This window comes from Microtus ochrogaster, linkage group LG8 (assembly GCF_000317375.1).
Source record: "Microtus ochrogaster isolate Prairie Vole_2 linkage group LG8, MicOch1.0, whole genome shotgun sequence".
Classification (NCBI taxonomy): Eukaryota; Metazoa; Chordata; class Mammalia; order Rodentia; family Cricetidae; genus Microtus; species Microtus ochrogaster.
The window spans coordinates 1657239-1673707 of NC_022033.1; the positions used below are offsets into that span (position 1 = coordinate 1657239).

Consider the following 16469-nt stretch of genomic DNA (forward strand, 5'->3'; position numbering starts at 1 on the left):
GGTTTGTCTTGGTTTCCCTGGCTGGAACTCGCTCTGTAGACCAGGCTGGCCTCAAACTCACAGACATCCACCTGCCTCTGCCTCCCAAGTGCTGGGATTAAAGACGTGCACCACCACATCCAGCCAGATGTTTTATTTTGCAGTTCATCATTGTTTTCCTAAAGAACCGGCTCTGGGAATTTTACTTTTTTTAGATTCTAACCTGTGCTATATAAATGTGTGAGAATGACTTTGCGGAGAAACTGTTTTTTCCAGGTGGCAGGGTTCTGTTCTGTCCTTGTCTAAACTTCCTGTTTCCACCTCCCTCCTAGACTGTGACTGCAACGCTGCAGGAACCCAGGGCAATGCCTGCCGGAAGGACCCGCGTTTGGGACGCTGTGTGTGCAAACCCAACTTCCAGGGCACCCACTGTGAGCGCTGTGCGCCTGGGTTCTATGGCCCTAGCTGTGAAGGTGTGTGCAGCCCCTCCTTACCCCCTCCTCAGGTGCCCTGCACCAACTCAGCATTGACTGATCAGCTGGTCCTCTCTTTGCAGCCTGCCAGTGCTCCAGCCCTGGGGTAGCCAATGGCTTCTGTGACCCAGAGTCAGGCCAGTGTGTATGCCGCACAGGCTTTGAGGGGGACGGTTGTGACCGCTGTGCCGTTGGCTACTTCCACTTCCCTCTCTGTCAGTGTGAGTGATGTCCCTCCATGTGGGAATAGGTGGTAGGGGTGCCTGAGTGAAAACCTGCTTCTGTCAGGATCCCCAGTAACGCATCCCACCCTGCAGTGTGTGGCTGCAGCCCTGTGGGGACCCTGCCTGAAGGCTGTGATGAAGCCGGCCGCTGCCAGTGCCGACCTGGGTTTGATGGTCCTCACTGTGACCGCTGCCTCCCAGGCTACCATGGTTACCCTGAGTGTCGTGGTAAGTAGAGAATTAGAGCGAGAAAAGGGGGTCAGGCCATTCCCACAGGATCAGCGTCTGACCCCCCCGCCTCTCCCCTGTGTGCCCATAGCTTGCGCCTGTGATCCTCGGGGGTCCCTGGACTGTGGAGTGGGTGGTTCATGCCGCTGCCGTCCTGGCTACACAGGCATCACTTGCCAGGAGTGCAGCCCTGGTTTCCACAGCTTCCCCGACTGCATCCGTAAGTTTTTTGGGAGAAGGGGAGGTGGACAGTTCTCAGCCCTACCTTGTACCCATTGACTTCACCCTACAGCCTGCCACTGCTCTGCCGACGGTTCCTTGCATGCAGCTTGTGAGCCTACCACGGGGCAGTGTAGCTGCCGGCCCCGCGTGACCGGACTGCATTGTGATGTGTGTGTGCCGGGTGCCTATAACTTCCCCTACTGTGAAGGTGAGCTGGGGGTGGTGCAGCAGAGGGCAGCCCTGTTTGCATGATCTACGCACCAGGCCTGGGGGTCCCCTTGTGTGTACACAGGGACTGTACATGTACTGTACATGTAGCTGTGTCCATGTGCTGTCGTTAAGGTTGTTGATATGTGTTTATGCGTGATGTTTCCGTGTGCTGTGTAGTGCCCATGCTTTGCAAATGTTCGTGCAGCTAGCTGTTCATGCAATTGCTCTGTGTGTGTGTTACATGTGTTCGTTTGTGTGTAGGTGGTTGTTCATATGGCTGGGAAGCTCTTGACCTTGGTCAGTCACTGAGGAGTGATCAGAACTTGGTTTTTTCTCCCTAGCTGGCTCTTGTCATCCTGCTGGTCTGGCCCCTGCCAATCCCGCCCTTCCTGAGGTGAGCAGAGGATTGCCCTTGGTGCAGGATTAGGCTAAGGGTCTGAAGCCCAGAGAGACCCTGGCATTCTGCTGATTGCTTGTTGTCTGTGGCAACCTCAAGGGAGGATTACCCCTTCTCCGGTCCTTTATTTCCGCCCTGGTGGCTGCCAAGCCTGGGGCAAGGGCAGGTGAGGGACTTTGTCCCTTGACCTCCTCTGTGTCCCACAATTTTATTCTCTCGCAGACACAGGCTCCTTGTACGTGCCGGGCTCACGTGGAGGGTCCAAGCTGCGATCGTTGTAAACCTGGGTACTGGGGCCTGAGCCCCAGCAACCCTGAAGGCTGCACGCGTGAGTCTGCCCTAGATGGTTAAGGGTTTGAAGGTAGATCGAGACCTTCCTGTCCTCCAGGGCTCTCACTCCTGCTCTGCCCTCCCCAGGCTGTAGCTGTGACCCGCGAGGCACGCTGGGTGGAGTTACCGAGTGCCAGTCGGTGAGTCTGTGTCAGGGTATTGGGGTCTGTGGGTCCAGTCCATCAGGACTCTGCCCCGCCAAGTCTCACTGCCTGTTCCTCCCCAGGGCAACGGGCAGTGTTTCTGTAAGGCTCATGTGTGTGGCCAGACCTGTGCAGCCTGCAAGGATGGCTTCTTCGGCCTGGATCGTGCTGACTACTTCGGCTGCCGTAGTAAGTGCTCACGCACTGGTCCCCTGACGTTGCGTGTGCTGTATCATGCATGGTGAAAGACTGAAGCCCAGGGAGGTACAAGTGGGTCAGGCAGGTAGGGGTCCCACTGTGGCAACAGCAGATGTTCAACTGGCTTCCTGGCTGCAGCTCTGTCCTGACCTGTGGCCTTTTGCTCCATGCTGTGCTCATAGCAGACATCACTAATCCATCCCAGTTCCCTTGCCCTGGCCCCCAAGCAGACTCTAAGGGTTGATGTTAGTTTCTCTATTGAGATTGTTTAGAGAAACCTACCTATGAGTCCTAACCTGGAGGGTTGTGAGAGGGACCCCTAAGGCTGTCAAGGGTCTAGGCAGCCTCTGATCCTGTTCTTTCTCAACACAGGCTGCCGGTGTGATGTTGGTGGTGCCCTAGGCCAGGGCTGCGAACCAAGGACAGGCGCCTGCAGGTGCCGCCCTAACACCCAGGGCCCCACCTGCAGCGAGTAAGTATCTTCCATCGGCTGGGCCTGAGCTGGGGAGATAGCGTGTACCATGTCCCATACGGTCAGGACCCCACAGGGTACGCAGCTACCCCTTGGAGATCTGGGTGGCTGTATAGGGCTAGTGCCTGTCCCACCCAGACACCTGTGCCGTGGCAGGCCGGTGAAGGACCACTACTTGCCGGACCTGCACCACATGCGTCTAGAATTGGAGGAGGCGGCAACTCCTGAAGGCCATGCTGTGCGCTTTGGCTTCAACCCTCTAGAGTTCGAGAACTTCAGCTGGAGAGGCTACGCGCACATGACACCTATCCAGGTGGGTCCTGCTGCCCTTTCCCAGGGCTCGGTACAGCAAGGGAACCAGATGGGTCTCCTGGCAGGGAGAATCACGGGAGCCAGGTCAACGATGGCCAGAGAAGTGACCCTGTTGTCTCAAACCCACCGCAGCCCAGGATCGTGGCCAGGCTGAACGTGACCTCCCCTGACCTCTTTTGGCTGGTCTTCCGATACGTCAACCGTGGACCCACGAGTGTGAACGGGCGAGTTTCTGTGCGTGAAGAGGGCAGGCTTTCCAGCTGTGTGAACTGTGAGTGGAGTCTGCTCGCCCACCCCTTCCCACCCCGTGGTCCACCTCTCCATTCAAGCAGGTGGTGAACCCAAACTGTGGCCTCTTCATCCTGGCCCTCCACCCTGTGGGAGGTGCATTTCATGAGGGAAGTACAACCAGGGGAGTCAGGGACGGCCTGAGGGCTGAACCCAGTCATCTTACCCTCCCCACTTCAGGCACAGAGCAGAGCCAGCCAGTGACCTTCCCACCTAGCACAGAACCTGCCTTTGTCACTGTGCCCCAGAGAGGCTTTGGAGAACCCTTTGTGCTGAACCCTGGCATCTGGACCTTGCTGGTGGAGGCTGAAGGTGTACTCTTGGTGAGGCCGGGGCCACAGCAGGGTGGGGGCAGGGTGAGGGCAGGACCTGGGCCCCAAGGCCTTAGCACTCACTTCCCATCTCTCCCAGGACTATGTGGTCCTACTGCCCAGCACCTACTACGAGGCTGCTCTCCTCCAGCATCGAGTAACCGAGGCCTGTACCTACCGGCCCTCAGCCCTGCACTCCACAGAGAAGTAAGGTCCCACAGGATGGGTTGGGGCTGGATCCGGGGTGGACCTGTGCTGACCTCCGTCTCTATCCCCAGCTGTCTCCTCTATGCCCACCTACCCCTGGATGGCTTCCCGTCAGCAGCTGGAACTGAGGCCCTGTGTCGCTATGACAACAGCCTGCCTCGACCCTGCCCCACAGAGCAGCTCAGTCCTTCACACCCACCCCTGGCAACCTGTGTTGGCAGTGATGTGGGTATCTGAGGGTCTGTGGAGGGGTGGGTGTCGTGGGCCTTGGTCTGGAGGAGGGGCTGTCTCAGTGGCCGTGTGGGTGCAAGGCAAGGTTTAAGATGATGGAGCCCGCATGCATGGCCCGTGGGACACTTGGTGGGAAGGGGACTCCCTTAGCTCTTCTGCTCCCTCTATGGTCCTGTTTGGAGATGCCCCGGGCACCAGGACAGCTATCGGCAGCTGTGGGGAGGATGAGGACCGTGGGCCTCTGGTCACCCTGCTCTCCTCCAGGTGGACATCCAGCTTGAGATGACAGTGCCTCGGCCAGGCCGATACGCTCTGGTGGTGGAATATATCAGTGAAGGTTCACAGCAGGAGGTGGGTGTGGCTGTGCACACACCTCAGAGAGCCCCCCAGCACGGGATGCTCAGTCTCCATCCCTGTCCGTACAGGTAAGCTTAGAGCAGGCAGGGTTGATGGGAGGGCTCTACCCAGGGCTTCCCACTTACATTGTATCCCTTTCCTCAGCTCCCTGTGTCGGGGTCCAGCCCGGGATACCCAGCATCACCTGGCCACCTTCCACGTGGACTCCGAGGCCAGCATTCGTCTGACGGCTGAGCAGGCGCACTTCTTCCTGGTAAAGCCCCTTGAGCCCTCGCCCCCAGAGCAGCTTCTTACAGTGTGCTTTAAATATCTATAAAAGAGAACAGAGCCTCTGGATCCCAGGAGCCCGTGGTGTGGCACTGCACGCTGTAGTTTGGCCCTGCTTACAGCTATTTGCTCGTGAAGGGGCTTGTGAAGATCTGGACCTGTTTTTGGCCTCTAGCCTGCGAGAGCCCAGGATAGAGATGGGTGGATGGAGAAAGAGTAGATCGATGGGGTAGGGTACCATGACGGTTAGGGAGTAGAAACTGTTACCAGTTCTGCATCCAAGTCTGGGCTATAGATGGAAGTTTCTGTCCTGCCTGGCCCCACAGCCGTTTAGTCCCAAAGAAACACACAAACTGTTTGACCTATTAGCTCGGGCTTATTATTAACTAGCTCTTACAACTTGCAACTTAAAATTAACCCATAATTCTTATCTGTGTTTAGCCACTTGGCTTGGTACCTTTTCTCAGTGAGGCATTCTCATCTTGCTTCCTCTGCATCTGGATGATGACTGTCTCGCTGCCTTTCCTTTTCCCAGAATCCTCCTAGTCTGGTCGCCCTGCCTATACTTCCTGCCAGTCAGCATTTTATTAAACCAGTACAAGTGACAAATCTTTACAGTTTACAAGAGCCTTATCCCACAGCCCTGGGCTCTAGGCTGAAGGCAGGAGTGATTGAGTCTAGGCTCAGTGGACCCCAGGGGTCTAAACTATGTGACCAGCCCTCTCTGTCCACTGTGCCTCCTGTCCTCAGCTGTCCAGAGCATAGCCACAAATCATTCTTCTGCCTACAGCACAGTGTCACTTTGGTTCCTGTGGATGAGTTCAGCACAGAATTTGTGGAACCCCGGGTCTTCTGTGTGAGCAGCCATGGCACCTTCAACCCTGGCAGGTAGTGGTGTTGGGATTGGCTCGGGCAGACAGCAGGGATCCGTCGGCCATCATTGTGCTCACTCCTGGTACTCTCCAGCGCTGCCTGTCTGCCCTCCCGCTTCCCGAAGCCACCGCAGCCCATCATCCTGAAGGACTGTCAGGTCTTGCCGCTGCCTCCCGACCTCCCTCTGACCCAGTCTCAGGAGCTCACGCCAGGCGCACCCCCAGCTGGACCACAACCTCGGCCCCCAACTGTCGTGGACCCTAACGCAGAACCCACCCTGCTGCGCCACCCACAGGTGAGGGCTCAGGCTAGACGGAAGCCTCTCCAGGGACAGGCGTGGTGTGGGGCAGGGCTCCGGGTCCCTATCTTCCACCAGCCTTGGGCGATGCTCCAGACAACAGGAGGACCAGAGAGTTCCAGCTCCGATCACTCATTGAAGACTCTTCCTACAGGGCACCGTCGTCTTCACCACGCAGGTGCCCAGCCTGGGCCGCTATGCCTTCCTGCTTCACAGCTACCAGCCGGTCCACCCCACCTTCCCCGTGGAGGTTCTCATCAATGGTGGTCGCGTCTGGCAGGGTGAGTGGCTGAGTGCGCCACACTGACAGGGGAGCAGACTGACTGGTGTCAATTTTCTGCTAAGTGCCCTGAGTGAGTGGCAGCCCCACCTCCTCTACCTCCGTTCTCAGAAGTCTTATCCCAGCACCTGTTCCCTGCATTAGGGCTCTCCGTTTCTGTCACAAATGGTGAAGCAAGTGTTGGTTTATAAGGTGCCTGGAGGAACTGGTCGCTTGTACCCAGGGCGGTCATGTATGGCTACCGCTAATTCACAAAGGATGAGGCCTGGTCTCAAAGGCCGCCTGTAGGCTCTCTGCCATGACATGTCGTCACCTCCAGCCCTATCTGTGTCCCCTCATCTCTCCAACTGTGCCCTACATCCAGGATAGGGCAGCCATGCAGGTAAAGTGGTCGTATTGGAACCTGACTTTCGCGTTTTGACCCCCGCCAGGCCACGCCAACGCCAGTTTCTGCCCACATGGTTACGGCTGCCGTACCCTAGTGTTGTGTGAGGGCCAAACTATGCTGGATGTTACAGACAATGAACTCACTGTGACTGTGCGTGTGCCAGAAGGCCGGTGGCTCTGGCTGGTGAGACTTCGGGCTGGTGTCTGACTTGCAGAGTGGTCTTCCCTTTGTGCCTGTCACGTATCTGAGGGTGTCAGCTGGAGCATGTCACCTGTTTGCCAGGTGTCTCCCATCACTGGTGCCATGGGAGGCTCTAGAGGGTCCCTAAGAGCTAAACCACTAAGCCCAGCTGGTGGGGGGACCTTCCCAGAGGAAGAGAGGACATGAACCACACCAGAGGCTTGGCGTTTTGTCTCTTCATTTCCCTAGTCTGTGTTGTACTTCTTTCCTGAGTAGCCCAAGTGCCTGAGTAGAACCGCCATACCCTGGCCGTAGCCAGTTTGAGGAGACTGTCCTGTTCCTGCCTCTGGCTCTGTCCCCATCCCCCCAGCCAGGCCCTTTTGCTAGACCCTCGTGAAGGTGCTTAGGTATCGTTTCCTAGGACTACATCCTCGTCGTCCCCGAGGACGCTTACAGCTCTGGTTACCTCCATGAGGAGCCCCTGGACAAATCCTATGACTTCATCAGCCACTGTGCCACCCATGGCTACCACATCAGGTGGGCTGGGGGAGGGCAGAATGGGGGTGTGGGGCGCGGGGTTAGGCCAGGAGCCAGCCTCACCTCACCACTGCCTCTCAATCTAGCCCCAGCAGCTCGTCTCTGTTCTGCCGGAATGCTGCCACCTCCCTGTCTCTCTTCTACAACAATGGGGCCCTACCCTGTGGTTGCCACGAGGTGGGTGCCACAAGCCCCACATGTGAACCCTTCGGGGGCCAGTGTCCCTGCCGGGGCCACGTCATTGGCCGTGACTGCTCCCGCTGTGCCACCGGCTACTGGGGCTTCCCCTTCTGCAGACGTGAGTAACCAGTGCTCAGAGCACCGAGATAAGTGTGCTGAGCCCCTAGGACTTCCTGGGGAATGGGGGTGTACCAGGATCCGGGGCATGGTGATCAAGGGAGCTTTCTGGAGCCTAGCAGACTGGCCCGGTCACTTCCTGCCTGCACACCTCTCCTAAAGGGTCCTAGGAAGCAGCAGGTGGCCAGTAGCTCCGACAGTGATTCATTGATTGTTCACTGCAAAGGAGCTATGTGAGGTGCAGAGAGCTATGAGGAAGGGGTGGAACTAGGGTGTCCCTGCCACACCCTTGTGGGCTGCAGCACCTGGGGCCTGAGCGGGGCCAGAGGGGTCAACAATGTTATCGACCCCGACAGCCTGTGACTGCGGTACCCGCTTGTGCGACGAGCTCACGGGTCAGTGCATATGCCCTCCGCGCACCATCCCCCCGGACTGCCTGGTCTGCCAGCCACAGAGTTTTGGTTGCCACCCCCTGGTTGGCTGTGAGGAGTGTAACTGCTCAGGGCCCGGCGTCCAGGAGTTGACAGACCCCACCTGTGACATGGACAGTGGCCAGTGCAAGTGAGTGTAGATAGTACCCCCACTGTCTTGTGGCATCTCAGGTTGGGGAGAGTGTTGCCCCTCACCCAGCAACTCATTCCTCTGCATCTCAGAAGATGCTCTAGAGACCTGCATCCTGCGGGTTCTCGGTGACCCAGGGCTCTGGGAGATTCACATCGCTTTTATCCACGTGCAGATGCAGACCCAATGTAGCTGGGCGTCGCTGTGACACCTGTGCCCCAGGCTTCTATGGTTATCCTAGCTGCCACCCCTGTGATTGCCATGAGGCGGGTACCGTGGATAGTGTATGTGACCCCTTCACAGGCCAGTGCCATTGCAAGGTGAGCAGGGGCCTTGTGTCCAGGTCACTTTCCTAAGTCACCTTCCTAGGCCCCCTTCCTGTATCTGCTTCCATGGAGACAATGCCCTCGCAGCCTTTCTGGGTCAGTGGGGCTTCCTGGAAGCTTTTGGTGGGGGGCAAGGTGTAAAACTGATCTATGGTCTGGCCCTCGACACACAACCAACTGACCTTCGTGTTCCCTGACCCCTGACCTTAGGAGAATGTACAGGGTTCAAGATGTGACCAGTGTCGCTTGGGGACCTTCTCCTTGGACCCGGCTAACCCCAAGGGCTGTACCCGCTGTTTCTGTTTTGGGGCAACAGAGCGTTGTGGGAGCTCTAACCGTGCCCGACATGAGGTATCCTGCTGGCCTAGAACTGAGATGGGAACCCCTCGAGGAGCCTGGAATGCAGAGCAAGGCCAAGTGTCTGCTCTGTATGACGCATGTGTGTGCTCACAGTTCGTGGACATGGATGGCTGGGTGCTGTTGAGCAGCGATCGGCAGGTGGTACCTCACGAGCTGCGGCCCGAGATGAAACTGCTGCACGCAGACCTGCGTCTGATAGCTGACAATTTCCCAGAGCTATACTGGCAGGCCCCGGCCTCCTACCTGGGTGACAGGGTGAGAAGGAGCCTTTGGGCTGTACTTGCTGGGGTGCTGGAGAAAGTGGGTGCCAATGAGGGTAGATCCAGGGACCCTGGAGCTGTGTTGTAAAGGAGCAGGAGAGGTGCCTGGACGAGGGAGGGCACTGTAGGGAATAGATCTGGGAGAGAGGGGACGGTCCCTTTGTGCTGGCTCCAGGTGTCATCTTACGGCGGGACCCTCCACTATGAGCTCCACTCCGAGACCCAGCGTGGCGATGTCTTCATTCCCTACGAGAGCCGGCCGGACGTGGTGCTGCAGGTGGTTGAGTGGGGTGGGTGCATCCGGCTGGGATAGCGGGTCAGCCCCAGTGCCAGCCCTGACGCTGGTCCTTGTGTCTGTCTCTCAGGGCAACCAGATGAGCATCGCCTTCCTGGAGATGGCACACCCTTCACCCGGCCACATTCACCGCGGACAGCTGCAGCTGGTAGAGGTGAGCAGAGCTGGTCAGGGCCCCGTAGTCTTTGTTCCCCATGATGGAGGACAGCCCAGGGTTGGAGACAGTGGACTCTTTTCTGATTACCCCTGAGAGGGGCAGCTCTGGTTTGAAGACTCCTGAGCATAGTAGCTGAGAGGCCCTGGGGCTCCTTGACCTCTGACCCACTCTGGGAGCTGCTCCTCTATGTCTGCCTGACTGTTGATCTTTCTTACTTTTTAGAGAGCGTCACTCTAGACGCATCAAAGCTGCCTTCCAGTTTGTAGCTTGATCTTTTTTAGTTTGTCACATTTTATTTACCTAGAATGTGTGTGTATGCACATACACACTCATGTATGCATGCTACAGCATACATGTGGAATCAGAGGACAACTTAAAAGAATTGGTTGTCGTCTCCCACCATGCGGATGGATTCCTGGGATCGAGTGCTTGTCAGGCTGAGGGCAGACAAACTGTTGTTACTCACTGAGCTGTCTCCTGGCCCTGTAGTCGGACTGAGGTTGCTCTTTTGTTCCCTGGCTGCCCAGACCCGAAATAACCACACAAACACTGTATTCACTAAAACGCTGCTTGGCCTATTAGCTCACACTTCTTGTTTTTGTTTTGTTTTTTTGTTTTTTGAGACAGGGTTTCTCTGTGGTTTTTGGAGCCTTTTCCTGGATTTGTTTCTGTAGACCAGGCTGGTCTCGAACTCACAGAGATCCGCCTGCCTCTGCCTCCCGAGTGCTGGGATTAAAGGTGTGTGCCACCACCACCCGGCTAGCTCACACTTCTTATTGGCTAGCTCTTACATCTTAAATGAACTCATTTCTATTCATCTGTGTATCGCCATGAGGTTATGGCCACATGTCTTCTCTCTGATCCCACCTACTCTCTCCTCTATCTGCTTGGAATTCCCGCCTTGCCCTATTCTGTGCTGCAATAGGCCCAAAGGAGCTTCTTTATTAACCAGTGGTATTCACAGCATGCAGAGGGGAAGCCCACATCACTGTAGTTTTTTCTTTTTTTAAAACGTCCTTTGTTGAGTAGATTCTTGATATCTTCAAGTTTCTCAGGTTCTTGTGTTTGTTCAGATTTTGTGTCTGTCTTGTAAGAATACTTATCTCTCTGATGTCAGAAAGGACTGACCCATTTATGGTTTTTTTCTTCTAAAAACTATTTTCTCTGCATATATAAATTCTTACTATCTCTGGAATCAGCTTTGTCATTTCCCTCACGGGTGTCTGCTGGAGTTCCCTCGCGCACCTCTGTCCTCTACCTCGCTCTGCCCCAGCTGAGGTTGTATCTCCATCCCACAGGGGAACTTCCGACACCTGGAGACTCACAACCCGGTATCCCGGGAAGAACTTATGATGGTGCTGGCTGGCCTGGAGCAGCTGCAGATCCGTGCCCTTTTCTCCCAGACCTCCGCCACCATCTCCCTGCGTCGAGTGGCGCTGGAGGTGGCAAGTGAGGCTGGCAGGGGCCCTCCGGCCAGCAATGTGGAGCTGTGTATGTGCCCTGCCAACTACCGTGGGGACTCATGCCAGGTAAAAAGTGGTCAGGGTGGCTGCTTGGCCATGAAGGTTCCACTGCCGTGGCTCCTTCCCGAGCCTACATCTGCTCTCCGCTCTGTCCCATCTCTGCCCACACGTGTCTTCCTCTCCGTACCCTGCCAGCCTGCTTGTTCAGTTGACTGTTCATCATCACCTGTGACTCAGCCATTCATCACTGTCTGCCTCTGCATACACAGCAGCTGTCACCCATCCCCCACAGCCGTCACCCCTGATCCATGCGGCTTCCCAGCTCGCCACCGTCCCCTCCCTCACTGGTGTCTCTGCCTGTGACACTGGGTACTCTAGATGTTTGGGATAGAGAGGAGCAGTGCTGGTCACCAGCCACACAGCCTAGTCATTCCGGAGCCGTGCCATCACCATTTGGCAGTGTGTCCACAGGTCCAGAGCCACAATAGCCAGGCAGAACTTCCAGACCCTGTGATCCATGGTGTGGTATCCCTTCAGCCCCTGCTGGTGCATGAAAGTCCCCAGGGGCTGACCTGTGAGCTACCTGTCTGTGTTGTAGGGAGTGGGCCGCTTGTTCGTCTCCGCTGCCCAGTTAGCTTAGCCCTGAAATAATTACACAGGAGCTATATTAATTAAATCACTGTTTGGCCTGTTAGCTCTAACTTCTTATTGGCTAACTCTTACATATTAATTTAACCCATTTCTATTAATCTGTATATCACCATGTGGCAGTGGCTTACTGGGTAAAATTCCCAGCATCTGTCTCTGGTGGATCCATGGCATATCTCCGATTCTGCTTTCTTCCTCCCAGAATTCAGTTCTGTCTTCTCTGCCTACCTAAGTTCTGCCCTATCAGGCCAAGGCGGTTTCTTTATTCATTAACCAATAAAAACAACACACAGAGGGGACTCCCACATCATGTCTGGTCTGCCCAGTCCTGGGACTGGCATCACATCCCCCCGCCCCCCAAATTGCTAACGTCCTACCTGCTTCCCCCAGGAATGTGCCCCTGGCTATTACAGGGACGTCAAAGGTCTCTTCCTGGGCCGATGTGTCCCCTGTCAGTGTCATGGTCACTCGGACCGCTGCCTTCCTGGCTCTGGCACCTGTGTGGTGAGTATTGCCAAGCCTGGCCAGCCAAGGAAGACCTTGGTTCCAGACCCAGGGTACCAGCTGACTTAGGGCGGGGTGGGGATGCGTCCCTTCTCTCAACACTGACTTGGCAATGTGCCCCAGAGCTGCCAGCACAACACAGAAGGGGACCAGTGTGAGCGCTGCAGGGCGGGCTTTGTGAGCGCCGATCCCGACAACCCTGCGGCGCCCTGTGTGAGCTGCCCTTGCCCCTTGGCGGTGCCCTCCAACAAGTAAGCAGCCTGTGGTCCCTTCTGCAGCCCCTGAGCAGCTGGGGTCGGCCCAGTGGGTGAACCCCTGCACCGGGTGCCTGCCCCTGATGGAGAGGTGTCCCTGTGTAGCGACTGCTTTGTCTCGTTCTTGCAGCTTTGCTGATGGCTGCGTCTTACGAAATGGCCGAACCCAGTGCCTCTGCAGGCCAGGCTATGCCGGGGCCTCCTGTGAGCGGTAATCAGGCGGGGTGACTCCGTACAAGACCCTAGGGCACCCTGAGTGGGGCCACCGGACCCTGACTGCCCCTCCTCTCTTTGCCACCCATTCCTAGCTGTGCGCCTGGCTTTTTTGGAAACCCTCTGGTGCTGGGCAGCTCCTGTCAGCCCTGTGACTGCAGTGGCAATGGAGACCCCAACATGATCTTCAATGACTGCGACCCCCTGACGGGTGCCTGTCGCGGCTGCCTTCGTCACACCACAGGGCCCCGCTGCGAAAGCTGTGCCCCTGGCTTCTATGGCAATGCTTTGTTGCCCGGCAACTGTACCCGTAAGCACAATGGGGTTTTGGATGCACCTGAAGGACAGGTTATGTGCCACTGTGACCAGGCTTCCTTCCCTACATGGTCAGATCCTCCTTGGTGGCCAACTTCATGGCCAGACTCTATCTTTGCCTTGCAAGGCAAGGCTGCATGCAGGGAGGAGGCCAAACAGGACCAAGAGGCCTGGACCAAATCATGGGAAAAGCTGTAGGAAGTAAGGGTCTAGGTTTGGAAGGACTGGAATGGGAGACAGCACAGTGACCGTAGCCCCCACTTTCTGCAGGGTGTGACTGTTCCCCGTGCGGGACAGAAGCCTGCGATCCTCAGAGTGGGCGCTGCCTGTGCAAGGCAGGCGTGACTGGACAACGCTGTGACCGCTGTTTGGTAGGGCTGGGAGCAGGCCTGAAGATAGGGCAGGCTCCAGGGAGGGGCCAGGCCTGGCGTCTGGAGGAATGAGCGATGGGGAGGCTTGACTGGACCTGGGGAGCCTGAGACAGCCTGTTTTCCACACTGGAGGACGCGGGGTGCTGAGGGCAGGGCAGGCCTTTGACCGCAGGGTGTGTTACAGGAAGGACACTTCGGCTTTGAGCAGTGCCAAGGCTGCCGCCCTTGTGCCTGCGGACCAGCCGCCAAGGGCTCTGAGTGCCACCCTCAGAGCGGTCAGTGCCATTGCCAGCCAGGGACCACAGGGCCCCAGTGCCGCGAGTGTGCCCCTGGCTACTGGGGGCACCCAGAGAAGGGCTGCAGGCGTGAGTACAGGAGTGTGGCCAGGGTGGGTGGAGGGGCGGGCGTCCTTGGACCTGTACAGACACTAATCTACCTACCCTTCCTGTTGCAGGCTGCCAGTGTCCACAAGGCCACTGTGACCCACACACGGGCCGCTGCACCTGTCCCCCAGGGCTCAGTGGGGAGCGGTGCGACACCTGCAGCCAGCAGCACCAGGTGCCTGTGCCAGGCGGGCCCGGGGACCATGGCGTACACTGTGAAGGTACGCCCTCCCCGTTCCTTCTGTTCTGCTTGTTTGTAGGGGGTGCTCAGGCCTGTCACAACCTGGTGTTCTTTCCCTGTCCCCAGACGGACCCCAACTGTCCGTCTCCATGTCCCGAGGGATTGTCACGAGTCCATGCCTAACCTGATAGCCACTCTCTTGCTCCTAAATTGGGGGTGTCGCTCTGAAACTGGCCACTGACCCTTCAGCAGGCCCCGCTGCCAGGATTTTCTCCAATAGAGTGCCCCATAGCCCCCAAGGCCAGCTTCCTCCTGACCAAATGAGGGTCTTCACCCGTCCCTGAGATGCCTTTGCTGACCTCTTCCCCCTGTGATTTTGGCATAAGTGCCATGACTGGGTCTCCTGTGCCTGTCACCTGACCCTGTGCCCACCCCATTTTCCTGTTCAATTCCTGCTCTGACCCGGTCACCCCGTGACCCATAACCCTGGTGGTGACCTTACACTGACCTCATGGCACTAACCCTTTCTTGGGTTGGTCCTCTAATCCCTGGCTAAGCCGTATCCTCAGTGTCTGCTCCCCTCTGCCCGCAGTGTGTGACCACTGTGTGGTCCTGCTTCTGGATGACCTCGAGAAAGCTGGCGCCCTCCTCCCTGCCATCCGCGAGCAGCTGCAGGGTATCAACGCTAGCTCTGCGGCCTGGGCCAGGCTGCACAGGTTGAATACCTCCATTGCTGACCTGCAGGTATTTCGTGCCCACCTGCCTTCCCTGCTTCCTCTAGCTGGCCACGTGGTACTTAACTTCTCGCCCCCAACAGAGCAAGCTCCGGAGCCCACTGGGACCCCGCTACCAGACAGCGCAGCAACTGCAGACTCTAGAACAACAGAGTTCAAGCCTTCAGCAGGATGTTGAGCGGCTGGGCAGTCAGGCAAGACCCGGGAACTCTGCCCCCAGCCCTTTCCTTGGGAAGCCCTCACCCTTGCACCCCCGCCAAACCCACCTCCTCCCAGTTCTCTCAGCCATCCCCTCCCCCCGACTCCAGGGCCACCCTTTTTACCGTACTCATGCTCTAGACATTGTACCCACAAACACCGCAGCTGAGGAAAACTGTCCCCACAGGCCATAGGGGCCCAGGACCGGGCAGGCCAGCTGAAGGACAACACGGAGGCCACGCTGGACCGGGCACAGACATTGCTGGAGACTGTGCAGGCTGTGGATCGTGCCCTGAGCGGTAGGACTGACTGATGTGTGGGTCTCCTATAGGGTAGGCTGCTTGGGGCGGGGACCAGGACTTCTGGGAGTCTCCCCTTGAGCTGGTTGGGTCCTGTCTGTTTATCCCCTGGGCAGGGGGCTGCCTGGGGTCTGTTGGTTCCCTTAGTGCTGGACTGACCCTCACCCAGCTCCACTGGGAATACTTGCAAACCTAAGTGGCAAACAGTCCAGGGACTGAGAACAAACTGGGGCTCCCAAGCGTAGGACAGGATCTGGCACAGCCAAAGGATTGGCAGAAAACTGAACTTTCTGCTTAGGGAAGGCCTGGGAGTGGGCTGACCCAGCATGTCAGGATTGCAGAAGGAAACAGGTATAGGAAATAGAGGCAGAGGGGTGTGTCCTCTGAAGCCACTCCCAGGCCCTGACCATCCTCTCCCTGCAGAGCTGGCTTCTCGCATGGGCCAAGTGTCCCCAGGCAATGCCTCTACACCGTCTGGTGAGCAGCTGCGCTGGGCACTGGCTGAAGTGGAGCGGCTACTCTGGGATATGCGGACTCGTGACCTGGGGGCCCCACGGGCAGTGGCGGAGGCTGAACTGACAGAAGCCCAAAGGCGTGAGTGGGGCCAAGTCATGTTAGGGTGGACTGGGTGGGGACTGGGTGCGTGAAAGGGGTCTAGGTACCGGAGTGACCACCTTCCTACTCTGGTGTTGGCCAGTGAAGGCTCGTGTACAGGAGCAGCTGACCAACTTCTGGGAGGAGAACCAGTCGCTGGCCACACACATTCGGGACCAGCTGGCCCAGTACGAGGCTGGCCTCATGGACCTCCGTGAGGCCCTGAACCAAGCTGTCAATACCACCCGGGAGGCTGATGAACTCAACAGCCGCAACCAGGAGCGGCTGAAAGAAGCCCTAGTAAGTGCACCTGCCCTCTGTTCCTGCCTCCTCCTCTCCAGGCCTGTCTTCTACATGCCCGACTTGTATCATCAACTCTCTTCCCTTTCTCCGTCTTCTCCCTGCCTCCTACCCTCTCTGCATCTCCACTCATCCACTTTGTCCTTTCTGCCCATCAGCCATGTTCCCCCCAATCCCATCCTCCATCCTCTCCCTGCCCTCTGCCCTCCCATCCCCCTTCTCTGCTCTCTCTCCTAGCCTTGACCCCTTCCCCCCTCTTTTTGCCTTCTTCCCTTTTCCTTGCTCTCGACCCCCCCAGTCCTTCCTTCCCCTGCTCTCCCCTCCCCCTGCCCTCCCCTCTCCTGCTCTCCC

General features: G+C 57.4%; 1 protein-coding gene across 1 annotated transcript in view; it reads left to right on the forward strand.

The window, feature by feature from the left end:
• The window catches only part of Lama5 (laminin subunit alpha 5), a 48537-nt gene that overhangs the window by 23931 nt on the left and 8137 nt on the right, over window positions 1-16469 (forward strand). Inside the window, exons 12-53 of the mRNA XM_005362749.2 lie at window positions 312-452; window positions 536-673; window positions 770-904; window positions 996-1124; window positions 1197-1334; window positions 1678-1730; window positions 1956-2061; window positions 2151-2203; window positions 2290-2395; window positions 2777-2876; window positions 3033-3189; window positions 3321-3459; window positions 3657-3799; window positions 3888-3994; window positions 4066-4219; window positions 4490-4650; window positions 4727-4835; window positions 5640-5737; window positions 5816-6017; window positions 6175-6301; window positions 6732-6871; window positions 7290-7405; window positions 7492-7703; window positions 8059-8263; window positions 8439-8583; window positions 8800-8940; window positions 9043-9204; window positions 9385-9486; window positions 9575-9658; window positions 10960-11190; window positions 12163-12276; window positions 12400-12527; window positions 12661-12741; window positions 12839-13053; window positions 13329-13429; window positions 13614-13794; window positions 13884-14033; window positions 14586-14737; window positions 14811-14921; window positions 15113-15224; window positions 15648-15818; window positions 15922-16118. Of these exons, the coding sequence (XP_005362806.1) occupies window positions 312-452; window positions 536-673; window positions 770-904; window positions 996-1124; window positions 1197-1334; window positions 1678-1730; window positions 1956-2061; window positions 2151-2203; window positions 2290-2395; window positions 2777-2876; window positions 3033-3189; window positions 3321-3459; window positions 3657-3799; window positions 3888-3994; window positions 4066-4219; window positions 4490-4650; window positions 4727-4835; window positions 5640-5737; window positions 5816-6017; window positions 6175-6301; window positions 6732-6871; window positions 7290-7405; window positions 7492-7703; window positions 8059-8263; window positions 8439-8583; window positions 8800-8940; window positions 9043-9204; window positions 9385-9486; window positions 9575-9658; window positions 10960-11190; window positions 12163-12276; window positions 12400-12527; window positions 12661-12741; window positions 12839-13053; window positions 13329-13429; window positions 13614-13794; window positions 13884-14033; window positions 14586-14737; window positions 14811-14921; window positions 15113-15224; window positions 15648-15818; window positions 15922-16118 (5747 nt within the window). The remainder of the gene's footprint in view (window positions 1-311; window positions 453-535; window positions 674-769; window positions 905-995; window positions 1125-1196; window positions 1335-1677; window positions 1731-1955; window positions 2062-2150; window positions 2204-2289; window positions 2396-2776; window positions 2877-3032; window positions 3190-3320; window positions 3460-3656; window positions 3800-3887; window positions 3995-4065; window positions 4220-4489; window positions 4651-4726; window positions 4836-5639; window positions 5738-5815; window positions 6018-6174; window positions 6302-6731; window positions 6872-7289; window positions 7406-7491; window positions 7704-8058; window positions 8264-8438; window positions 8584-8799; window positions 8941-9042; window positions 9205-9384; window positions 9487-9574; window positions 9659-10959; window positions 11191-12162; window positions 12277-12399; window positions 12528-12660; window positions 12742-12838; window positions 13054-13328; window positions 13430-13613; window positions 13795-13883; window positions 14034-14585; window positions 14738-14810; window positions 14922-15112; window positions 15225-15647; window positions 15819-15921; window positions 16119-16469) is intronic.